The sequence below is a fragment of the Passer domesticus genome, chromosome 2, assembly GCF_036417665.1.
Source record: "Passer domesticus isolate bPasDom1 chromosome 2, bPasDom1.hap1, whole genome shotgun sequence".
Classification (NCBI taxonomy): Eukaryota; Metazoa; Chordata; class Aves; order Passeriformes; family Passeridae; genus Passer; species Passer domesticus.
Window position 1 is genome coordinate 11633071 of NC_087475.1, and position 26593 is coordinate 11659663.

Genomic DNA, 26593 nt, shown 5'->3' on the forward strand with positions numbered 1-26593 from the left:
GGATGTTTAGGAGGGGCTGAGTGTGAAAACTAATGGGAAATGACTGATTGTTACAGTTTGGACAATGACATTGCCAGGTAGAAAGCAATTTGTGTAATCCCCTGGCATCTTAAGGCTTTTCTTTGATTTTGGAATTAATTAATTGAGAGGAGCTGGAATATAACCTCAGAGAAAGGGCTGAAAACTTAGAAGTGAGTTTAGCCAGGCCATTGCAGCAAACAATCTTTTGTGATAGCTTATTGTAAAACCTTTTGGTAATCAACAGCGAGTGTAAATTAATTTGAGTTTCAAATTCATCAAAAACATCACGCTCTTTAATTCTTTCCAGAATGTTAGAACAAACAAAGTTTTTGAAAAACATAATTGGTTTTAATGAGTCTTGTTTATTTTTCCACAGGCTAGCAGAAATGGAGAACACCAATGGTTCTTACCTAAATGACAGTATTTCACCTAATGAGAGCATGTAAGTAGGCTGTTTTCGTGGGTTTGACATGTATTTTCTTGGGAAGGTTAATAACTTGTAATGAAATTTTGTAGTGCTGAATTTGCATGGCCATGTATCACATCTGGTTTGAATTAATGATGTGCTCATGTCCTTTCAATTTCTATCATAGTGTCTGGATTAATGGCTTATAGCTTAATACCAAATCTGTGCAACAAATGAGTGATACCTTCAAAATTAAAACTACTAATTTATTTCCAGAAATTACTGAAGTATTCAGCAAATAATTTCCGTATTCAAAATACAGTCTTTGTCTGATTAGTTCTAAGGACAAAGATACAAAAAACCCCTTCTATCTTAGTTTAAGCTTAAACATGGTTATATTGCTGTTAGCTAGAAAATGTTGGTGTGGGGAAAGTGTCATACAGAACATAAGTGAGGCTAAACAGAAATCTTCAGTGTACAAATACCTGAAATACTTTGCAAGGGTAAGGCAGGAGGCACTGATCATCACCTAGCAATGAAATACTAGCAGTGGTAAACTGTAAGTTGGACAGATCACTGACAAACATTCATTGTATTACTTTAAATGTAGAGTTATAAATAGAAGTTTTGATTTTTGAGAAGTAGTTAAATCACTGAAACCATTTGTGGTTCTCCTCTGATAATATCCTTGGTGTTGTTTATTCTCTGAATAAAAAGACACAGAAGTAACTGTGGGTAATGTTTCTGAAGACAGCACAGAGGCAGCTACATCATGGCTGTGTGTGAAAATTTGATCTTGGTTCATTAACTATGTAACAAGCCATAGCATGGATTGTAAATCAATCAGATATGAAACCCCCACTTCTCTAAAAACATTTTTATCTATTCTACATGGTCATCCTTTTCACAGTTTAAGGGATGGATTTTTTTTGAAAAGTCAGACAACTAAATTTTTAGCAGTCCTTTACAACACAGAATTTTGGCCAATTTTTGGTCACTTAAATTTTGATTCCAAATGAACAGCATTTCGTGAGGTTGATTCTGAGCATGTGAGCTCAGAATGCTCTTGGACAGCAATAAAGCTGTTTCTTTGTTTCAAAAGAGTTTCAGTTTTGACTTGATAGGATTGTTGTCTGCCAGTTTTGAAATACAATCTCCCGTAGAACCAAGTACATAGTTTTAAGGTAAATGGGGAAAGTTAAAAAGACCCATCAAAACTAATATTGATAATATTGATGCAACGTCAGTAGTTTCATGCAGTTAATGAAAACTTTGTTTCTAAGTCATGTGTTAATTTTGTATTACTATGGGTAGTAGTAATGCTCTAATAGATGAAACTTTGTGTTGTCCCACTGAAATATTTCAGTGTTGTTGTCACAGAAATCATGCATACACTGTATCTCTTGTATTACACTTTGGTCTTACTGTTCAGTTCATTTTTATGATCCATTGGAAGTTGTACTAGCATGATTCAATTAATAAGTTAACTATCCAGTTTGTTCCTCAGTTTCAACTGTTAAAATGAGAATAAAACTGTTAATTTTGAATTTTGGAAGAACTATTATCCAGATAGATACAAATTGCAGCAAAATAAAGCTTACCATGAATTCACAACTGTAATTACTTTGGTTTTGCTTGTCAGATTATGCCTAAGTATTATTTGTTATTCTTACAGGGTTTAGATTATTTGGCTAATCAGTGCAGGTAGAGTGACAGATGGAAACAAGAAAGACAGGAAATAAAAACACAGGAAAGACAGGACACAACAAAGAAAGACAGGAAAAAAAAAAAATAAGAATTAAATATATAAAAAATATATATTTATATATCACAAAATGTTTCATTATGTAATGTCAATGCAATGATGTATAAAATGTTTGTGCAGGCTGAAAATCACACAAAAAGACTATGCTTGTAAAGTGACATTTTACTGCAATAGTTATGTCACTTGTTCACAGTTAATTCACTTAAGATCTGTAAGAATATTTATAAATGCAAAGCAGTGGTTTGAAAGAAATCACAGCTGAAGTGCTTCATGAAAAGTATAAATTTGGAAACTGGCAAGCCTCTCCTTTTGTGAAAAATTAATACTTCTCTTTTATGAACTAATGTTAATGTACTCTGCACTGCTTTGGCACTCCTGCAGTCATAAAATTGCATCATTAACATTTTCAGGAACAAATGAAAACAAGGAAAATTATAATTTTTGAACAATAACAGCTGTTCAAAATGCCTGTTAAATTCTGGTTTAGAAACATAACAGGAAAAAACCCTGGACTGACTAGACTGAATTATTTTGTTCTATGAGATCTCCAGCAGCAGTGTCATTTTTATTGACTCTGTCCTATGGTGTCAAGGGAAACCTTTCATGGTTTCTCAGTGACTGGTGTAAGTTGCACTTTTAGGGCTTGGATGCATCTTGTAAGCACCTAAACCGCACCTAAAACAATCCATGTAGTTCTGGGAGGTGATTGAGGGCTTCAGAATTGTATTTCCTTTTCTCTTCCAGAGATATTTCTGTTTTCAGATGCCAGACAGCTCCAGGGGCAATAGAAATAGAGGAAGAGATCCCGTGTATTAAACAGAATATATTTGTATTCTGAAATCATACATCACTTTTGAATTAAAAATAAGCCACACATCTGAGTGGAAAATAACATACTTTTATTATATTAGTTCAGGGTTTTTTCTTTGTTTACCTAATTTCGAATTTTACAGATAAAAAAAGATGAAGCACACACTTACTACATAAGGAGAGTTTGTCGGTACAAAAATAAATGCATTGGCCTTGCTTGAGTGACCCTTCCACAGTGCAGATCAGGCAGCAGAAGATTGCTTTTTTTTGCAAGCAAATTCGTAATTGAAGTTTGTCAAAAGAGGAGAGCTGAGGATGTCAGCTGTTGCAAAACTTGGCTTTAAGTATCTAAGAAGCAGAGAACGAGGGGGGTGGTCTCTGCAGAGAAGGAAAATTACCAGAGACTCAGTGAAACAGGTCAGCAGATTTTGCTTTAAGGTGCATTGCTCTGCTGTTGGTTACAAAGAGTTCAGCAAATCTCTTTGTAAGAAACGAGAGACTGGGAGTGAATCATCTCCTCATATTCACTGGGAAGCTGAAAAGCAGGAAGGGAACAGCCTGTTTTACCCTGCTGTGTTTTCCAGCGATGATGAACACTTGTTAATCCAGCACTACTGCCAAAGTCTGAACCAGGAGTCCCCCCTGAGCCAGCCCCGAAGCCCTGCCCAGATCCTGATTTCTCTGGAGAGTGAGGAAAGAGGGGAGCTGGAGAGAATCCTCGCAGACCTGGAGGAGGAAAACAGGTGGGTTATACCACCAGCTGCTGAATTTGGAGTAAAAAGTCTGCAAAATAATTATACTGTGCAGTTAGATGGAATTCAGCTTGGTAAAATTGTTAGGGATAAAATTATAGATCTGCATTTTTTTCTGACAAATAAGTAATTTCATTGTGGGTAAAAGTTGGGTCCTCTTTCTCTTTCTTTGGTGTTGCTTGTTGCCATTTCTTTATTCTTTCAATGCAAAGTATCACAACTTCAAATTTAATTGAAGTTAATTTCATTAATCACCTTAAAAAACCCCCCAAATGGATACTTGAAGCATCACTTGAAGAGCACTGCAGTCCCCTTCCTACGGTACTCTGGAATCTTGGGCCATTAGCACAAAAACAGGAGATCTTGACCCTGGAGGATTGGTAATTACAACTGTGAATTACCAAAATGAGACTGTAAGATATAAATCACTTAGTTCTACCAAAAAAACCATGGGTTTGTTTGTCTTCTACTCTCTTCAGCTTTTATAGTACAGTCTGTTGGCATTTTCATGCTCTTTTTCCCTTGCTTCTGTAAGAGTTAGGTAATTCTGCTTACATTGAGGGTTTAATGCACTAATCATTTACCTTGGACTTGTCAAGGAAATAATGCAGGAGTTGGCAGTGTCATAGATCTTCTCTCCATGTATGTCTTCTTTGGATGGTGGTAATCAATTACAGTGGCTCCATCAGAGACTTTTTATCAGGAGGGTCTGGGAGAATGGAGAAGATTGTAGGCATCAAGAATGAGGACGATGTTTCACACAGAAAGCTGTAGTAAACAAAGCTCTTGCTCACTGAACAGCAGGGAGATTTTGTTTGAAACAAACCACAAACTTCCAACTATGTAGCACATAAAGCCCAAGTACTTTCTGAAGTGGAGAAGAATCAGTATTTTGAAATAAGACATGACACTTTGCATGTTCAGGACTGTAGCTAAGAAATATCTAGTACAATACAGATGATAAGCTAGTACAATACAGATGATATGATAGTTTCATTTCCAGAAGATGTGTATTATTTTTTTTAACAGCATTATGTAGTGAATCATGGAAGAAGGAAAAATTCATAATGCTTTTCTCTCCGTATACAAAATAAGCTGTCTAGCAGAAAGGAGGGTGGCTTCTAAAGCAGAATAGCTTTTTATTAGAAATGTAGTATATGAAAACTAGTATAACATGGAGCTAGATAATTAAATAAGCTAAAAAGCCCTTTGAGAATTCATGCCTTAAATTTCTGCACGGGCTTTATTTAATTCAGCAGTTACAGATGAGGGGTGGTAAAAGATCTCTGGCAGGAATTATACCTTAAAAATACCTGGTTTGATGTTTGCCAGTCCTGGATTAAAATAGAGGAGCAGTCTGTAAGTTATTCTCATTTGTACTACTGGAGTCACAGTTATGGATGGGATGCCACCACAGGCAGCCTTGTCTTTGTGAGTGCTCAACACAGCAGGCACAGAGAGCTCTGCCTCTGTCTCACACTGCTCTGATTTTCATTGATTATGACAAAATCATTACTTTTGTCTCTGAAAACTGCTATAAATAACTTGTATATAAAATGTAAGGTAGCTGCTGAAAAGTGAACAAGTTCTTGCTGTCCTGGTTGCTTGTCACAGCCAGGTGACCATGAGTTTATGGATGAAACACTGATTCCTGTTCAGAAAAATAAGCTCTACAGACAGGATCAGTCAGGAGGTATTCATGTAATTTACCTACTTTTGGTAAAACAGTCTTTAGATTCCCATTTTCTAGCCGTTCTCCTCCGTTGAGTTTGTGTAAACCTTTCTTGGCTGTTGCCAAAGGTAATCAGCAATCTGACACCTAATTCCTTGTGTGAGCCTGGTTCCAGTGGGTGAACACATCTTTCTTCCCATGCATCTCCTGAAACACCCTCCATGTAAACTTTGTTACTGCCTCAGGATAAAGACATTCCTTTGTTCCAGGGCTCATCTCTTGCCACTGCTGAGCTAGATGTGGTGCAGGAATCACCCTTTCCCATCAGTGTTGACATGGCTCCTGTTGCATACACTTGTGATAACTTCTGCTAACCCAGGTTTAGCTCTCTCTCTTGTACACTTTTACTGTAAGAGTCAGGGCATGCAGTCACTTCTCAGCAGCTCCCAGGAAAGCAGCCACAAGTGATGCCTCAAATGTCAAGTACCAAGAGGAAGCGGTGCTGTGATACTGGCACCTCATTGTCATTTCTCTTTTTCTTCTGCTCTCCAGAGTTTCCTGCTTTTTAAAAAAGCCCTTTTCTTTTTGCTTTGCCGCTTTTGAGCCATTGATTGAATTCTGACCTCCATTTGGGTTTCAGCTACAGTTTCTGGCCTCCCAAGTATTTCCATCTTGACTTGTTACGTGGATGAAAAAGACTCATTGAAATTGTAATTCTGAGGTTTTGCTTTTGGACAGTTTAAAAGCTCTGTTGCCTATTCTGAATTCTTCTGAAATGCATTCTCTAACTTACAAACTAACCTAGCTGTGATGTGATTCTGACTCGGGTTTTGTCAGCTCCAAGGACCTCTTGTTAGGTATTCATTATTTATCTGCTAGCATTTTAAGACCTTGGTGGTTCTGTAGCTTGTAAGTATGACTTTCTTAAATAATGTATGGCTAAGATTTGACTGCTAAATAATTTATATTTGTTAAAATGCGAGAAGTTTAGAGAATATTTTCAATGGCTGAAAATGTTTTATTTGAGTTTTAGAGCTTTGCATCACATGGAATATTGTGATAAGACCATTTCTGAATTCAATAGACAAAAAGCAATCTTGCTATTGAAGGCATTATTACTGTATTGCAATATAAAAGAAAAATCCAATTATAAAACCCTCTCTAAAATTATTTCCTCAAGAGTGAATGTAGTTCAGAGAGAGAGAAGACAAGTTTTTGTTGTCCATCTAAAGCAATACATTACATAGGTTATACAGTAGGATAGGTAATACTGACTAGGGTGTACGATAGTGGCATTAAATAAAATAGAAAGCATGTGGTTCTATATTGACAAAGTCAAAACTTTTTGCAAATAATTAAAATACCTTTTTGCTATTTTAATGAGTCAGGAAATTGGATGTTTCCTAACATTTTTGTTGAACTGAGGTCTTGTATGGAAGAGGGAGACTTCTCTCATGTTCTCTTCTCTTCCTCCCACTCTGAGCTGTCCTGGAACAAGAACTAAGTAAATGAGACCTCCAGCCAGAGCTATTTGCCATTCCTTTGCTTTTCCTGACTTGCAGTGGGAGTGCAGTGGGCTGTGTGCCACCAGGGAAAGCAGACACCCTGAATCTCAAAGCTGCCCTGTTTCAGTGTTCCTTCAAATTGAAGACTGATGAATGGCCTCCTCACATAAGTTCCTTCTGTATAGTTGCCAACAGCAAGAAAGTGATGCATTTCTAAACATGCTGTGGCTCCTCTTGGTATTTGTTTTGGCATTGAAGGGGAACTAGATCTTCTGAGTGTGAAGCATCCTGAGTAAACACTGTCACTCTAGTGGGGGACAGAGGGTAGGTGGTTCAGCTACCATCTTTGTCTGTTTCTTCAGACCACTGATTTTCTGTAGGGAGATGAGAAATAACATGAGTTCACAAATTCTCGATTGCTTTTGAGAGGACTACTCAGCAAACAGAGTCCACTAGGATTTCTGTCACCAAGAAATTAATGCTGCCAGTGATAGATGTGATTCATAATTCAGGCACTCTTTACTACTCAGCTCTGTACAGTTGCATAAATCAAGGTTGCACTGCATGCTTCCTATGTCACTTTTCTACACAAATGCCTCAAAGTGTTGCAAGCATTGTAAATGGAATATATGGGGTTTTCTGAATATTCTCATACTGAAGAAGGGTTCCTTTTCCCAGTGATGAGTACATGCGGCAGCATTGTTTGTTTGTGTCAGCCAGATGCACTGCAGATCACTCTTACGGCTCTGAAGCTACGATGAATCTCAGTTCTCTGGATGGAGGACTGTGTAGATGCAGCTGGAGAACTCAGTAATACAGGTGCACTGGGCAAACCCACGTGCATCCTTCAAAATTACATTCCTTTGTTACAACAGTATTATAGTATTCAATTACAGAACTCCCAAATCCAGACATACCTCTGGTTGGAAAATAGGCAGTATCTTTCACTTATTTTTTTTTCTGTAGGCTTTCAGAAAGATTTTTAATTATTTTTTATCAGACATGAAAGGATTTTTATCTGAATTACTCCCTGGTCCGTCCTTCTATTTCAATACCACTGTTACTGGCAGGACTTCTCTATATTGATACAGCTGATAATTGTGGATTTCTTTGTAGCAAGGTATCTGATTATGTTGTAAGTATGACCAAGTGCATTTATTTAGCTTCCCTTAGGGTGATGTTTTATCTTTTGCTTTATAGCACTTCAAACTTTTGAGTCTGCTGTTCATGGAGTATTGCCTGTATTGTGCATCTGGGAAATTCATCATGGGGTACTGATAGCCCCTATCTACAGACATGGTGAAAAGCAGGCTTAATGATCCTTCCTGTAGAAACTTCAGTCAGCAATAGCACCATGTGTAATGAACATGTTGTCATGTTCATTCCTTTTCCCTTTTGTATTTTTATTAATTATTCACCAGTTTGTTCAGCTAGAAGTATCAGAACACATTAAGTCAGACAGAAGACATAACCTACATGACAATATATCTATTCCCAATATAGATAACCCTTTTTTTTCTAGATAATTTTCATGAACTTGAAGCTCAGTATTTCATTAAAACAAAAAAAATTCATTGGATAAAACCTCTCTCTATATAGTTATCCCTCTTTGTGTGGGCTTTAAGGAAAGAAATTTTGAATTTTGGAACAGCCCGAAGTTGAAAATTATTAGCTCTTGCTTTTTAATAATTTAAAATTTCTGCAGAGGAGGGGTCATGTAGGTCAGACATCCCTTAGAGATTGTGTTGTGGGCGATGCCACGGTCCCAGGTGAGGACATGTCCATCATGCAGCTGCTGAGGAGCTCAGGGACCTTTGGAGAACAGTCAGTGGCTTGTCTTTGTCCTTGGCATTGCCTTCTCACCCATGTGAAATGATGCATTCTGCTTTAGTTCTCCTTCTGGTCACAATAATGTTCTTTTAGAAGTGGTTTTTTGGGAGGTTTCCTGGGTGCTGTTGTGTTTCCAGACCAAACTGTCAGAGTGTGTTGTGGTTTGCAGGCAGAACTGGAAGAAGGTGTCTGTTCTCACAACCTCAAATAAGAGCAAGTTTGAAAAAGTAAAATCTGGGTCACTGCTTGTGATGAGTAAGCAGTTACCAGAGCATTGAGCTGTTTTTCCCCCTCTGGGAACCTGTAAAAGAACATCATAGCAACAAAATCCCAGTGCAGTTTGTTAGGCTTCCCTTTCCTATGAAGTTTCTGCTACAAGTTGCTATTTTTGTGGTTTTGGACTGTTACCTTTAACAACGTTTCAGTTTCTTACCTTCTGTGTTTTCCCTGCTTGGTACATTGGTTTGGTTTTTTTCATGTGGAACACTATAGATCATATTAATCTGTGGAATGTTTTACTGAAGCAAAATTGGAGTTGTATGGAATAAAAGAACAAGATTAGCAGTGCCATGAAGTTACAGTAGACAGTAGCACTGTAGGCAGGACCAAGAAGATGAAAATTATAGCCCCAAAAGCCAGTTCAGTTCAATAGACCAGGTCACTAATTCTCATCTTCAGTTGATAATTTTAGCCCTAGGCTGGAAATGCATTGCAGATTTGAAGAGAGGAGAGTGATGTGACCCGACTGACAGCCAAGTTCTGTGTTTTGCTCTGCCTTTTTGTATGCCTGCCTCTCCAGTGTTTCTCATCTGTAAAACAGATCAGCCAGCCAGGTGGCACCCACTTTGGTTTAGTGTTTGTGAGGTTTTGTGGTAGCTCTGAGTCCTCCTTTAGCATTAATGACCCCTCAGGTGCAGCCATGTGTGGAAGGGAACTGGCAGTGCCGCTTCTGCTGGGAAGGATAAAGGGCAGGGAGCTGAGGATGGGCTGAGCCCAGGACAGACTAGTCCTGGCTTTGGAGGGTGTCTGGAGCCTCCTGCATGAGGTGCCCTGGGAGGGAATCAGCTGTGAGTTCTGGTGATGCCAAGAGCCTTTAGGCAACTTGAACCACAGATCCATCTAACACCAGATCCATGTGGATCCACAAGGAGTGAGCCCACAGGTGTGTGGATTCTGGAGAGGGAAAGGCAGCTGGTGTGGGTGAGCCCTGAAAAGTGAGACACATCACACCACACCAAAGCACCTTGTCACTGCCCTGTGCAGGGCCATAAAGCTTTGCCCCCTTGTGACCTCCCAACAGGAACCTGCAGGCAGAGTACGACCGCTTGAAGCAGCAGCACGAGCACAAGGGTCTGTCTCCACTGCCGTCCCCCCCGGAGATGATGCCGGTCTCCCCGCAGAGCCCCCGCGACGCTGAGCTCATTGCGGAAGCCAAGCTGCTTCGCCAGCACAAGGGCCGCCTGGAGGCCAGGATGCAGATCCTGGAGGATCACAACAAACAGCTGGAATCGCAGCTGCACAGGCTGAGGCAGCTGCTGGAGCAGGTGAGTCCTCAGGCCTTTCTTCTAGGTCTCTGCAGAGTGATTTTCCAATCATGGTGTGAAGCGTTATCAATGACGAGTGTGGCATTCACATTCCCTGAACATGATTCCTTCGCCCAGGGTTTTTCTCCTGGGAAGCTGAAAGGCAGGGAGAGGGCTCAGGGAAAAGAAAAACAATACTTATCTCATTTGCTTCTCCTGTGTTGTGCTCATGTGGAATGTGTTTGGAGATTGCTTACCCAAGGTGATTGCTTGATTGGACTCCAGTGTGAGTTGTTTTGACTCAATGGCCAATTAAGGCCAAGCTGTGTCTGGACTCTGGAAAGAGTCACAAGTTTCATTATTATCTTTTCAGCATTCAGTAGGTGTCTTTTCTGTATTCTTTAGTATAGTATAGTATTCTTTAATATAATATAGTATAATAAAATAATAAATTAGCCTTCTGAGAACAGGGAGTCAGATTCATCATTCTTCACTGCCACAGAGCTCGCCATGCATTTCAATAAATGAGAACATACCAAGAAATCATGTCTGTAGAGGCAAGTCAGAGAAAAGTACAAAATTGTTTTACAGGCTGCAAGTGAGAATATAGAATTGAGTTTTGGTGTTCTTATTTAATATTCTTCCTTGTTTTATTCAGAATTAAAATGCATTGGCTGCATGGATGATTTACTTAAAAGCAGACTGAAAATTGTGTGTATTCATGGAATAAATAAACATTACAGAGATATAAAGTAGTGAGCTGTTATAGCAATATCTTACTCTTTTCCTTCAATTTCAGCCACAGGCAGATGCCAAGGTGAATGGTACAACACTGTCATCTCCTTCTACCTCTTTGCAGAGGTCAGGCAGCAGTCAGCCAATGCTTCTTCGTGTAGTTGGCAGCCAGACTTCAGAAACCATGGGTAAGATAACGAAGCTCATGTTGTCACAAAAAATAATTATGTCCCCTTTTTCAGAAAAAAAAAATCCTTAAAGACAGAAAACACTTTTCCTTTTAGTTCAAATAAATTAAGTAGATGTTTGCAATGATCTTCAGTGTCATCTGGCTGTTTACACTTTGCATCTTCATTATGATTCAGGCTTTGCTTTTGATCATGATGTACCCAGTAGCTTGGATATTTTGATGTTAAACACAAAGCTCAGCCAGGGCTTGACTTCTGAAAAGAAGTGCTGCTGAAAAGCTGACTATTCTATTCAAACTGACTTTCAGTTACGAAGCATGACATGACTGATTTAAATGTACATAATATTAATTATGGCTAAGAGACTAAATGTATGATTAGTCATCCCCATGTTAAATGATGTGATCTTATTTTTAATATGTTGTGGCTCAATCAGTAGGATGGAGCTGTCACTCACAGGCAGTGCTCATCCAGTGGCTTTTCTAAGTGTCACATCACATGTGATAATGAACATCATAAGAGTTGTGGAGTGAGGTTAAATAATAATATTCTGTAGCTGGAGGTTGGATTATTATTTTGGTACTTTTAGTAACTGCCATGTGGCACTTTCCTAATTTCCTGCCATTTACAAAATTAGTAAGTATTTATTACCAAGTGGCAAGGATTTTCTGCTAGTAAAAAAGCAATCAATCTTTTCAGTGTCTTCAAGCAAATGCACTTATATTACTTCAACAACATGATGTTTCAAGTCTGATGATAATATTCAGCTTCATACAGAGAAATTTATTTTATGTATATTAGTGAGGGCTTTTCAGTGGTGTTAGTGAAAGTGTCAATGGCAGTGAGAAATTTAATGGGAGGGCACATTCTACTGTGTCTATAAGTGCTGTTGTGGTAGGAAATGTAGTTTTTGGGGAAGCTTTTTTTTTCCATTCTAAGTGTGAGCAATAATTTCAGACTATGACAGTATCAAACAAGATGGGTTCTGTACAATCTGCAATTAAAAATGTGAAATAAATAGTACCTTTAGGAATGCTGACATTGAAATCCTGGGGCTGAGAGTACAATCACAGGTAACAGGAATTTATGGAATAAGTAAAAATGGACCTTTCATTAATCATGTTACCAGTGGGCAAATATTTTGTTATGTGTGCCATACACAGAGTAGATAAAATATATTTGTAGTGGTGTAATTTGCATCAGCTTTCTGGAGAAATGTCATGAATTTCATCACATAAAATACATTAATTTAAATACAGTTAAAAGAAAAGATAGGAAGATAGTATTTCCCAGCCATCTTATTAGAAATCTTGTAGTTTTATATTTCATCCTTTAGTGGGACAAAATACAAAAATATACTTCTTTTAATTTGGGAATATATTATAAAATTATTCCCACTTACCTTGCAAGACTGGAATTAATTGATTAACATGGCAGAGTCATATAAGCTGCTAAAACTTTTTAAAGCAAATATTTAGACATTACTTGATTTTATTTTGTTGTTTTGATGGAGCCAGTATGTGGGAGGACAGTGGGATGTTATCAGAAGGGTCATACTGAGACTCAGCAGAGCCACACTGTTGGCAGCAGGGAGTGGAGCTTATAAAAAAATTACTAACCAGGCTGACAAACCACAGCTAATTCAGTTTGTGAGGTGTCCTTTCACACCAGAAAGCTTTGCTTGCTAGGCTCAGAGTTTTCTGAAGCACAGCTTAAAATGCAGTTGAATTGTGAAGGGAACCAGAATGGTGGTGTAAATAATGCTGCCATGCAGCAACCATGTGCCCAGGATTGAGGGAGCCATAATTTTTGAGAAAATACTGAGGCTCTCAAGGTGTCTCAGGCAATGAAGCAAGGTAGTGGTAGCTTTTATATGTTTTTCTCTTTAAAATTACACCTTAGCTGTTTTTGCATTTGAAAACCCACTGCACTTTTGTCTTTCTGCTTTGCCGAGGAGAGATTGCTGTGAAGGTGTTCCACCAGCAGTGTTTTGGTAAAAGCAGTGACCCACTCAAACCCTCAGTTACAAATAGAACTTACTCCTTGTTAACTTGAAGTACAGCTGGGCAAGCAGAAATGTTCTGCTTTTCTCCTCATGGAGTCCCAGTGGGAAAGTCCTTATCCCTGGCCTTTCTCCCCCAGCAGGGTAGCAGCAGAGGAGGTTCTCTGAAGTGTATGAGGAAAGAGGCTGTTCTGAACTTCAATTTGTTCAGGTGCCACCAGAATCTTTCAGACTCACTTAGCTCTCTAAACCTTTTGTAGAAATACAAATGGGGAAGGCTGTTCTGGGTAAGGAGAGGAGACTGAGCTCTGAAGGTATCTTTACTTCTGTCAAGTTGCTTGGCTGATGGCTTATTTTGTCCTTTACAAGAAAATGCTCAGAAAAAAATCATCCAAATGAGGAAAAAATTTAAAATAATGCATTTTAAATACAACATTTTTGAGGGTTGGCAGTGCAGCTTATATCAGCACTTATGAGGACATTGGGAAATTGGTACCTATCTTCAGTTCTTGGCCAGGACAGCAGAACCACTGCCCTTTTATTGAGCTCTTTAGGACCAGGAAGCTTTCTTCAGGCTGGGTTGAAGCAGTGAGATCTCGCTCTGAGTTTTCACCTTGACATTCAGCAAAGGCTGCAAGGGCATTGCTTTTGCTAAGACACCTCTGTCAGTGCAATGCCTGATGTGAAAGCAGCTCATGGTGTGAGTTGATTTGTGTGAGCCCAGCACCACTCAAAAGCTGAACACACTGCAAGCAGCCTCAGCAACTATTTTTAGACCATTAATGGAATAAAAGAAGCTGATACAAAGACCATCATTTATATGAATTAAGTGCTTCTTGCAGACACTCTATCCCTTCTTGTGCTGGAGTGGGAGGAATCACTCTTGGTCAGAATAATTCTTGTTAAACTCTCAGCTTAAATACAGGCAGCCCTGAAATGCTCCTTTCATATCCTTTTTTCTAGGTTTTTCACTAGCGTGGAGCACCTCAGCGTTTAAAGAATGTAAATGTTAACAGAAAATCAGTTTCCTACTCAAATAGTAGGGCACGACATGTTAGAATAAAGGGCCATTAAGTAATTTTCAAAAGAAGTATGTAACTCAGTTATTACAGGAGGCAAAATTGCTTTTGTGTTTTTATAGATAAAAGACCTCTAGTAAAAGAGGAGAATCTCACTTAAAATATATACTTTAGGTTTTTCATTTTCAAGATGCTTTATTTATATTGGAGGCCAGGATCTGCATTAAAAACAACATATGGATTTCAGTTATATGAAACCACGAGCAAAAAAAATCCAGTAAAAATAAAATGTATTGAGTTTCCCATTAAGCTGCTGCCCTATAATCAGGTTATAGAAATTATTCAGTGGCAGAAATGTATTTCGCTTTATTAAACTGCTGCTAAACCCTTTTACAGTACAATTGAGTGTTCTTGGAGCGCCAATCTGATGCAATTAAACTGTCAGAAATATTAATACTGATGCAGATGAGAATCTGGGTTTCTACTGATTTGCACAGCTAGGCAAAGCAGTGCCAACATGAACCCAGCTCTATTAGAAAGCTGCTCAACAGCAGCACTCACAACAGCAATTTCTTTTTCCATTAATAGAACAAGAGAAGCTGAAATGAGTGTCATTTATGGAACTGGATGTTCCTAGCAGACATTTTACCCTACTTCTTTTTACCAGAGTCGATTTCTTAAATCCCCTTTTATGAATTAAAATAGTGTTAATTGTCTCAAATTCCTCGTTTAGATTCCCTTAGATCCTTATAAAGAAAGAGAACAGTAACAGTCAACAAAATTCGCCATTGAAATTTTTATTGTACACTGAGCAGAACGTGTGTCTGAGTGAACAGCCTTAGCTTTGAGGAGGACTTGGGCAATACAAACTGTTAGCACAGGCTCTCATGCAGTGGTGTGGATTTGCTTTGCAGGTGAGGATGAGCTGCTCAGCCCTCCCCAGGACACAAGCACAGGTTTGGAGGAAGTGATGGAGCAGCTCAACAACTCCTTCCCCAGCTCCAGAGGTGAGCACTGCTGCCTGTGGCAGATGAGAGGGAAGAATATAAAAGTGTTTTCTGTTCCTTGATGTTTTCAGGGGGTTGTGTTTTGGTATCAGGCTTTTTGCTGCTCTTTGTTTTCATTTCAACAATAGCTGTAGGGAAACCTGTCTCGTTTAGAGTGGAGGAGCAGCCTGTTCCTCCTTACCTTAAGCTACCTCCACAGGTAGCCCTAGCTAGATATGTGGATGAGACAATGCCTTTGTGAGACTCTTTCTTCCCCAAGCATTTTCTTTGCTTCCTTTTTGCCATGTTCCTTTTATCCCAGCTTTCCTTCTGTCCTTATCCTTCTCCAAGACTGTGGTTTGAAATAGAGTTCTAAGTCAGAGTTCTCAACCATGCAGCCCTCAGGTCCAGAGGCACAGAGGGAAACAAGTGGGATGCTTGTTTGTGCAGCATAGGCTGCACTTGTTCATACAGCCACAGCCTTTCTTCCAATGTTTCCATTTATCTCGTCCCTGTTGTTTCCTAAAAATAGGCATTTGTATTGCCAGAATTTATTTATCCAATCTTTTTTCATTTAAGCTCTCTTCTGAGCCCAGAAGAAAATACTCTGCTGCCAAGAAAAATGGCTGAGATTCCTAGCAGGAGATGGGAAGTTTGGGATATTGGCTGTTGCTGTGAAAAGAGGCTCAGCCATTTGGCCAGAGAAATCCCTGGTATTGCCAGCCTGATAAGTGGATTTCAGGGGGCATAGACTTCCTGCAGGGTCCTTGCAGAAGTTTCACACATCACCCAGGGGTTCTTCTTCAGGAGATAAATGCTTTAACCATTGTACTAAACATTCAGTGGAATCAGGTTTTCTCCATCCTTTGCTTTCAAAGCAAGTTCAGCTCTCAGTACAAACTATCTGTGAGCAGTGGGATAAAAGTCAATATAAACTGTATAAGATCTCATAATATAGATCAAAAGATGGAATAATTAGAAAGATATCATTGAGTAAAGTCTAATACAATAAATTTTCAACTGCACTCAGCTCCACCTCAATATTATGTAAAAAAGTCTTATGTCCAGCCCTTGTTTTGCCTAGATAATTGCTATGAGAGACAATAAATTAAAAATCTTCCTAATATTGCTATGTAGATTAAAATGAATTTATTTTTAAAGTTGCTTTGTACAGAAGGTACACAGTGTTTTCTTATTAGTGACAATCAGTGTAAATATGCTGTACATAGATCTTGCATAGGCACATGTGTCTAGAGGTAGGTATCCCATGTGTAAAAATATTCACCAAATGTGATGTCTAATTTGTATTCATAGGTGATGACACTGGCAGTGTTTCTTTTTAAAAACAAGCTTCATTTTCAGTGAAATAGGAGCAATTTGTGAAACTAAATTTAATGAGATATTTGAAATAGAGTGGTTCATTTCTTGTTTAGAATAAATAGGTAGAGGTCAGTCTGTTAGACATCACCTTCTGCTCACTGAGAATAGAAAATGTTTCTTCATCTTATTAGTAAAAAATACAAAGCTTCATGAAATAAACTGAGAGAATATAAAACCTAGTAGGAAAAAAGAAGTGAAATTGATAAGATCAGATAATATTTTAATTTTGTAAATTAACTTGTAGCTTCAAATTTTCATTCTCAGGATGCCAAATGTGGTCATTTGGCTAGAGAGAAAGAATGTATTCCCTTACTTTGTTTCTTCATTCAGTAACTGTCTTGAAAACATAGTAGATGATCACAAGCATCCACAAAAGGTATTGCAGCTTATGAACTTCCCTGTGTGACCAGCAGCCACGGAGAACAGGAATACTCTCTAGCTGGATGGAGGGCTGTGAGTGAGGAGGGGTCACAGCCTTTGACATGAGACCCCTCAGCCAAGGCACGAGAGGAGCTCCTGGTGCAGCAGCAGGAACAGGCAGAGCCCAGCAGAGCCAGGCTTCCCTCGGGACTTTGCTTTTAGGTCTTGGCCAAGGCACTGCCAGGCTGAGCCAGAATCTGCCTCTTCCCCTCCCTTGGGCTGCACAAAAAGATTAGTCCAGCTGGGAGAGAAACTTGTTCCGTTTTTTGGGAATTGTACCAGGTTTTGGCTAAAGAGATTAGCACTTCAATTATGTTTCTCTGTTCTGCATATATCTTTTGATGTATTTGCATGAGTGCCAGGTTAGTGTAATTCCTTTTGGCTGAGGTATAGGAATGGTCAGGCTCTCTGTAAGACATAGTTTGTCCTAAAGCCAGTGCAAGTGAATTTCTATTCATTAGTTGATAGAGGCTGCTGAGAGCTCATTTAAACTTCTGTAACTGAAGTTTTCTTCTATTCCCAATGTAATAATTCAGTTATATTCAACTGATACCTGCATGCACAAAGTTTACATCCAACACCTGACGTGCTGCAGCCTCATGCAGACTTTCAGTGTGACATGAAAGGTGCTGTGGTCAGTCAGATTCCTCAGGCATCTCTGATTTGAAATTTTCAAGACTGCAGGAAGAAGAAAAGGAAGCTGATTCAAACTCCTGAATCAGGAACCTTTTTGCTGTTGAGAGGTGTAATCTGTATCTCAGATTTCTAATCTTTAACAGAAGATCAAAGTGCAGTTGCAGAAGAGTGAAAGAGGTTTAGCAAAGCAGCCTGAGAAGAGAGCATAATGTTAAGGACTCAGACATGGTGCAAGTGAATTTTGTTTCTTTCCAAGTACAAGTTGGAATGAATCTCATGTTAGAGGTGTGAATACCTGTCTCAAGAAGGTGTTCAGGAGCAGCAGAATAAACAAGCAATAGCACATATCTATAAACAATACTTTTTGTTATATTGATTCATATTAAGTAGTATTCAGCAATAGTCAGATACCAGAAATGCAGTTGTCCCAGTCTGCCTTTCAGAAATAGGTTGTGGTAGAGAAGTAAGGGAGCTGGGGTTGTTTACCCTGGAGAAAAGAGGCTCAGGGAAGACTTTATCACCCTACAAGTACCTGAAAGGGGGTTGAAGCAAGGTGAGGCAAGGTCTGTTCTCCCAAGTGTCAAACAGTAGGACAAGGTGGAATGGCCTTAAGTCGTGCCAGGAGAGGTTTAAACTGGACATTAGGGAAAATTTCTTCAGGAAAAGGGTTGTCAAGCATTGGAACAGGCTGCCCGGGGAAGTGTTGGATCAACAACCATGGATGTATTTAAAAGACATGTAGGTGTAGTACCTGAGGACTTGGTTTGGCTCAGCAGTGCTGGGTTAACAGTTCCACTCAAGGGGCTTAGAAGTTCTTTCCAATCATAATGATTTTATGAAAAAAATGTTTTCTTTGTGGCCTGTAAAAATAAGTGTGTTAAATTTCAAACTAAATGTCAGCATGTCACAGCAGAGGGAGTGGCAGGCCTTTTGAATCAGGGACAAAATTCGGGGTGTCCTGTTGCTATTAAAATAACAGCTTGGAGGAGTTCAGAACAATGTGACAATAACAAACAGGATTTTGAAGGCTTTGATTGTGAGAAAAGTTCAGAGCTGAACAAGCAGTGAAGAGAGAAAAGGACTGAATTTCTATGCTTTTGTGCACAGGTGTGTAGTTGAGCATCACAGACATATTTAGCCTAAATATTGTCAAAAGCACCTGAAGAGTAAGACTTGCTCAGATTGGGAAATAGTTTACTAAAGCGAATAGTGGCTCTTATTTTGGAATTCTGAAACAAGGCAATGAATTGTCACTCACCTGGAGTTATATTCCTTAAAATTATATTTTTCAAGCTTTTGCTGCACAAAGTTGTTTTTAAAAAGGCATCAAGGCTTCATAGCATCATTTGGAATGTATTTTAGAAAACCACATGCAAAACAGATTGTGTCACGGACCTGTACAAGCAGACCTCAGATGTAACAATTTATGTACCTTATACCTTCTATAGAGTTTTTCATTTGTTTGTTTCTTCAGTTCAACCTTTTGGCAGTTCTTGGCATTTCTTAAGGAGAATAGGACTTCCCTGCTTCTTGCACAGCTGGCTGTTGGTGCCAAAAGCTGTTTAATTTCTGGAGAGAGGAATTCTGCTGAATACCTGATGATTGCTGTCCTTAAGGAATTTTTCTTTCCTTTTAATCTAAAAGGTTTCCCATCCACTCCTCTTTTACTTTGCTGCTCCCAGCAAATTCACAACTGCTGCAGCTGCTTCAAACAGCTGCTGTGCTAACTCAAAACAGATGTCAAAGCCAGAGGTCTGACATTTAGTGGAAATCTACCATTAAATGCCACCTCAGTGGTTTATTTGACCCTGCTCAATAATGGGCCACAGAGGAAACCATTTTCACGCCGTGTTTGTGCCCAAACTACTAAATCTCCAGGGAATTGGCTCACGGTTAGAGAGTAAGATTGGCAGGATTTTCAAAGCCAAATTCATCTCTCCTGCAGCACTGAGGATGGACAAGTTGCACCAGTTCAGGTGGCTCTCTTGGTGGACCAGGCTGAGTTTTGCAGTTACGGTTTCATGGCAAATGCATTCTGTGAATGAAGCTCAGAGAGGTATTTAGGGGCAGCTCTTGAACTAGCTGAAGCTGGTAAGAGAGCTTCACTGATTTGCAATGCTGGGCCCCTGCTGGGAGATAGTGAAGAAGTGGGAGCCAAAACTGATTACAAATGAGACCATCATGGCTTAAAAGAGCTAAGAGGCCATGACATAATGTGAGAACATTTGGGCAGAGACTGCTCCTCACAATTTTGCATGGTATTGCCTAACACAGTTGTGGTGTGGTGCAGTGAAATTACAAGATCCCACAGCAATAAATGAATGGCACTAAGAATAGCACTCTTTTTTAGGAGTTTTACTTTTATCTCAGTCACATTAAAACACACCAGTCACATTTTCTCCTCTCACTCGTGCATCAGCCAGGCTCTGTCATGAATGGGACTAACATCCTAAGTGGAACTAGCAACTTTCAGCACTACAAATAATGCAGTTTCTCTTATTCTGACATCAAAATGTCTTATGATGCAAAGACTTTTCTTTTCACATTTACTGAGTCAGTGAAAGACTACCCTGGAGTTACTGTACTGTGGAGTATTCTGGAAATACTCTGCCATTTGGGATACCCTGGCCTCTCCTGGATTGTGTCACCTTCCCTGTGCTGAGGTCCTGGATCCCACCACGGTGAGCCCAGGTCTGAGATCACTTACTGCTCCCCTTCTGCTCAACAGAACTGATCTGGCTGAGCCTCTCTGCAGCTGGGACAGTGGTGGGGTGGACCAGTTTCTTCCCTGTTTTATAATGCCCAGTTCTGGTGTAAACTGAGAATATGGTAATGAATTTAATAAAACCTCAACAGATCTCTTTTTTGTTTTGAGAAGAAAGGCTCTTTGCAGACCCAGATCTCCCCACAGTGACAGGGGCAGTGCAGTAGTTGCTTTGTGCTCTCTGTTTTGACCTGGATCTGCAGAGACTCCTGCATGAAGTTTTTGGTGGTGCCTCTGCTTTCAGGCATGATGTGGTCACTTGCTGTGTACCTTTGCCTGTGATGCAATGCCATGTAGCTTTCCAAAAAAAAAAAGAAAAACTCTTCTATTTTGTAAGGGCAGGAAATGTTGATTTGAGCAGAAATAATAGATAATTAGGCACCCACGGATTGCGTATCAGTATTTGGATGCCTTACAGAACACAAATTTCCAGTACTGCAGCAATATAGACAATCTTCTTCCTCTGCAATTTATGCCAAACCATACTCCTTGCCTGAAAACTTAGAAACAGGCATTCATTCATATGCAAAGAAGAAAATAACGTAAAATCCATTAAACCCTTTTTAATCTTCCTCCAGAAGAAATTAGCTGTTGCTGTACTAGCGTGGATCTGCTGCATTTAACAAATTCTGGGGCTGATTACTCACCACAGACTGTCCTCACCAGCTGTTTTGTGTGGTGCTGAGCTACCCCAGTTACCTTCAAATGCATTCATTTTCAAGCAGAATCCAGTCTGTCTCATGTAGATTTAAATTAAACACTGTGTAGCTGCAGTTGTAGGTGCTTGTGCAGACAGGAAGGGGTTTTTTAAGAAATCCATTATTTTGCTTGTAGGCAGTTCCTTTTCTCTTCTTGACCCAAGCTAAACTGTGGACCCAAGCTAATCTCCTGCTGGGTCCCATTCCTGCTCCAGGACTCTTTCAAACCAGGCTGTATTGTGCTGCAGTTTCTGCAGTCCTTAAGCTAAAGGAGACCTAAACCCTGGGGCTCTTCCTGAGAAAATGACAAAGTATGCAATAGATTTTGAATCTTCCTTTTCAAGGATTTTCTGTTACATTATTGATATTGGTGAGATATTCCCATCTCCTCTTTTGGAAAGCATTTTTAGGGAATTTGTGACTCCTGATAAAAGTGCCAGAGGAGGTCTCAGGCTGTGCAGACACACATGTAAGTCCTAGAAGGTTAGGCAGGCCTGTGAGGTGGAGTCCTTAGAACTGAAGTGACACCTCAGCACCAGCACGTGTGGTACAGACATCACTGGAGATGAGATTTCACTGAGGAGCAGAATAAAAACCCTTGTGCAGAGCATGTTGTTATTGAACTTTTTGCTATCATTTTTAATAGGAAGTGTGCTGCTGGGGAGAGGGAGAGGGGCAGGAAGGGACTAAAAGTTCCTCTGCTCTGTAAATGGTAACCTCTGCTGTCCAGGCTGCCCCAGCCCTTTCCATTGCCTGGAGTTTGTGGGAGCTGTGGCTCAGAGCCATACTGGTCAGTGATGCCATTCCTTCCTCTGCCCTCTCCTCCTCTCCCGTACTGCCTCTGCTCTGCCTTGCTCTGCTGTTGGCCCTTGTTCTGCAGCTTGTAAAATACCCATAAAACTGTTTATTGCCTCTCTTCCCTTCTCCTACAGCCTGCCATAGAGGAAAACTCGACAGCAATTAGGTTACTGTTGTGCTGACTGGTGTGTTCTCCCTTATGTGTCTGTCTCTCTCCTCAGTGTCCCACACATAATTTAAAATTGCATCATTCACAGCAGCTCTGGGGCAAAGATCATCCTGCAGCATCTGCTGCAGTGACTTTCTCACCAGAACTGCAAGCCTGGCCTGGCAGAGCTGCCAACAGTGGGACAGTGACAGTGGGACACTGCTTCTGGGGACAGGGAGACTGTGACTGGCTGTGTGGTGGAAAGGTGGACAAAGGGGTGTTTCTGCTGTTGAGTAACACCTGGCTTCCCTTTTCTGAAAACAAATATGCTATGAGAAGTGTTTGAGAAGAACCAGCATGACCAAAGTATGGCTTCTGTGAAGGCTTGTTAGGAGCATCTTTGCAGCTAAACCAATTATTGATTCCGTTTCCAAGTTAGTACTTGAACATTATAAGATACTTTCTCTTTTTTCCCTTTTTTACTTGAACTTTTTTTCTCTTATTTTTCCCTCTGCCCCCTCAGTTCTACCATGCTTGCAGGTCAGCATATTGCAAACATATTTTGCTATATATCTATCCTGAATGTGAGCATGTTGCATTCCAGTGTACTTCTGTAGGTGTGAAATATGTGTATACACGGAGGCATGTATATCAATGCCTACCTCAGTGTATGTAGGCTACAATACAATGTAAAGTGTCTGGGTGAACTAATTTGACATTGGGGGAAAATGTTTTTATCACACTGATTGCTGGAAGTATTCAACTCTGCTAATTAGGATGCTCAGAAAGTGAGTTCAGATCTTGTCTGCAGTCCTTATTTTCAACTGACAGGTGTGTGAGTTGTGTAAGTAGTTTTCTCAAGTGTTTTTGAGAGGTTAAACCAAGCCACAGGTTGCAGAACTGAATAAATCAGCTCAGAATCATCACTGGATTTCAGTGCACTTTTGGTCTTTGTTTAAGCAGAAATGCATTTTTTAATGTTAAATTTCTAAATGGAAATTGAAGTGTCTTTTACAGTATAAAATATATGTTCATGTGTGGTTTTTTTTTCTCCTTCTTTCTGATAATTATTCCACTTCCTCTCTCTGTTCCTAAAGGAGGAAATGCCCCTGGAAAGCCAGTGAGAGAGGTTAGTGAGACGCAGGCTCACTGCCATGGCTTCTGTTTGTCACAGCTTGCTTTCTGTGCCCAGCATGTGTGTGACACAGCACGGGGTTGCTTGGGTTTGGTGAAGGGTGGGGGTGGTTTGATTTTGCTTTGGGTTTTGTTTGGTTTTGCTGAGTGCATTCCTCACGTGTGTGCTGTAACAGTGGTGTACCTCTCAACTTTCAGTGCAGACAATGTCAGCTCAGGGGTCTGCATTTTCTTACGTGCTCCCAGAGGTGGAAAATCAGGAATGGGGAGGAGAAAATAATACATTGAAATTTAGCCTCTGAATGATAAATGTTGTCAGTAAATATGCTGCAGTCACTGACTTATGTTCTGTTGCTCTTGTGTGTAAGCACAACAGGGGAGACTGGGGTCTCTTGCTGTTCTGCTTACAAACTCACAGCAGTATTTGCATCTGTGACCCAGTACACCAACCACATCTCCAGTGATTAAATAGGTTTTTTTATATTTCTTTAGAAATATGAGAGTTGAGAGGTATAAGAGATTCAGGTGTTTTAATTTCCTGATGTACTGTTGCAGAAAGAAGAATGCTACTAACATTCACCAGCTCCACAGTGTTGCATTCAGCAATGCAGATGGGCCATGGTTTTCACTGTGCTCTTTGGACACGGTTGGTTTGATGCAAAATAGGTTTTGGAATTTGTGAATTTGTGTGTCGCTGCTCATTAATGGGGAGGAAAGTGTTTTGCACTGTGCTGTCACAGCTCCTTTGAAAGCATTTCCAGAGAGCCTTGATTTTTCCTCTCTGAAGCTGCTCTTCACTTGCCAGCCAGACACAGTGTTTGAAAGATTAATTTCTAGTGAAAATTATTATTAAAGATAAAATATTCAGCGACTGCCTGAGTGCAGTTGCAGTAGCTGTGAAATGACCTTTTCTGCACAGAAGACACTTGGCGTGGATGAGGCAGGAATTGAAGGGTAACCTGGTTTGCAAATTTCTGCTGGTACAGAGGGAGGGGCTCATGGAAACATTCTTAACAGAGCTGCTGTGAACCCCCAGTCACTGACAGGGTGCCCTGGGAAAGCCAAGATTTGTCCTGATATGGTGCCTTGAAATACAGAGGTCGTCTGCTTCATCTGTAGGTGCTGGGGCAGGTTCAGCTGCTTCAAGGTATAAGACCTTTGGTGCAGATTAAGTCTGTCCTTGAATGGCAAGTCCTCTCATATAGATCAAAAACGGGTGCTTGAGATGGCATCAGCAGACTGTACAAATCCATAAATTTGATGGAAAATACCTCACATTGAGCCCTGCTTGTTCTGAGCTCATATACTCTGAGAACTGTTCTCCCATTTAGCAAAAACAGGTCATTGATTTCCACTATCCTCATTTATATTTATGCATATTACTCGAAAAAAGCTTCCTCTCTAGAGGACATACTCAATACAAGTAAGTAACAGAAAAAAAAAATGGCATGTTCTACCTGATCTGATTCCAGCAGTTTAACCCTAAAAAATTGACTTGTGTACTGCTCTGTGCTCTCTGGCTGAGTTTGTGCTCACTAATGGTTCCAGAGGATCCTTGGTAACTTGGAGACCTGAATATAAAATGCAATTGTCCACCTGCTTATGAAGAGTATGAGCTAAGGTATAGAATAGCTTCTGCTCTAGGTGTGAGTCTGTATGTGCAAAGGCAGATCCTGTGGTTTAAAACCCACCTGGCCAGGTTTTGATTCCATTACTCACATTCGGTATTGTCTTTGTGTGTAATCCTGTGGATTTTGTGGCATTACTCAATATGAATAAGGGTATCAAAAGCCAAGGCACCAACAGGAAGGATTTTTCTTTTGTCAGGAAAGGGATAGAAATCTCTTCTGCTAGAAAAGGCTCTGTATTGTGTTGGGATTTCTCAATTTACTTTCCATCCGCTCTTTCAAGTCTTGACTGTTCCACATTTATTTTTCTGACAAGCTGTAATATAAGATTGGTATTCTGTTAATGTGCCCACACCCATGGGCCTTGATTCCATTAGAGTCTCTGAAGCAAATTCAGCAGATGTGAAACACATCTCTGTGTGGCCAGAAGTGAGGTAGTTAGTGTCTGCAGAAATAGGTGTCTTCTGCTTTCCAAGCAAATGGCAGCTGTGGATTTCATAATTGTGGTGAAGTTAATACTGTCCATGTCCATTTGGAGCTTTACTGCTGCATTTCAAAGTGTCTGCTAGTTTTTTTCTTACATAACAGCACTTTTCAACCTTTCAGTGCCTCAAGCATGGATAATACTTTCTCAGCTTTAATGTTAAAAAAGAAGAATGGAATTAATGCCTTCTTTGATAGCATTACTTTAGATATATGAATAATAATGGAAGGTTCTGATTTTTATTTTTCTAAGTGCTTTTAGGACAGTATTTCTCTCATTTGCTTCTTAATTAAAAATGTCAGTGTCCTACATTTCAGTACTAGAGAGGGCAAGTGAGCAGCATTCAGTGGCAGCAGCAGAGCCCTGTGGAAGCACTGAACTTAAACACAAACTTAGGTACAGACGTGACAGAAGGGTGCCCTCGTTGCACATACAGTACCAGGAAATCATCGTGTCCTCTGTTCTCTGCTCTTTGCAGTCTCAGTTAACCAGGCTGTTACTCCCATGTCCAAGAGAGGCAAAAATCCTGCTGGCAGTGCAGTGACACCCAGGTGAGGGTCTGCCAGTTGTGTGGCTGGAGCACAGCCAGCACCTGCTGCTCTGGCCCGTCCTGCCATCCCAGGGCTGTCCTGCAGACCACAGTCCCCCTGCTGCTGCATTACAGTCCACTGTCAGACCAAACTGCAGTCAGCAGTGCTGTGTGGTCACGCTCTGAGCTCTAACCTCAGATGGCTCTGAAGAAGACATGAGTGTTCAGGTTTTTTGCAGAGGAAGTTAAGTCTTGAGCTGGAGAGGGAGTGTGGATGTTGCGGGGGAGAGGGAGCTGTATCTCCTTAATCACTGCAGCACTCCTTAATCATCTGGGCAGCTTTTGAGGAGGGAGATCAGATTTGAAGCATGGTTATTTCAAAAATATTATATCAATTAACAGATAAAGAAAAAAGTACTATTGGACATTTCTGTAATTTTTAAATATTAAATATCAACTAGGGATTTGTGGATCCATAAGGACTTCCAATTGCCTGAACAGTGTAACAGTTTATACCAACTGTGGCATACATCTGAAAGGATTTTTGTGTGTGTTTTTGGTTGAAGTTATTCTTTCTAGACCTAGCTCTTTTTTAACAGAACAAAATAGTATTAATTTGTAAGGATGCAGTTTAGCAGTCTGGGTTGTTCTAAGCCTACAAAAGGGTGATCAGTCTTCCTGGGAATGAGCAGAGGTGAAATCCTGAAGAGCCCTGGAGTTTTCTAGAAACAACAAATCACAGCAAATTCTGAATGCCAGC

At 40.1% G+C, this 26593-nt stretch overlaps 1 protein-coding gene across 23 annotated transcripts in view; it reads left to right on the forward strand.

Annotated features, from left to right (window-relative positions):
- Positions 1-26593, forward strand: part of DMD (dystrophin) — a 1145450-nt gene that overhangs the window by 1113991 nt on the left and 4866 nt on the right. For 18 of the 23 annotated variants that reach the window (XM_064407383.1, XM_064407377.1, XM_064407387.1 and 15 more), the window contains 5 exons: positions 398-463; positions 3587-3745; positions 10062-10305; positions 11084-11207; positions 15143-15235. In XM_064407383.1, coding sequence (XP_064263453.1) covers positions 398-463; positions 3587-3745; positions 10062-10305; positions 11084-11207; positions 15143-15235 — 686 coding nt within the window. Of the gene's footprint in view, positions 1-397; positions 464-3586; positions 3746-10061; positions 10306-11083; positions 11208-15142; positions 15236-15306; positions 21839-23155; positions 23188-26593 lie in introns of those variants that run through there. The other 5 variants (XM_064407380.1, XM_064407395.1, XM_064407399.1 and 2 more) reach the window with 2 other exon arrangements.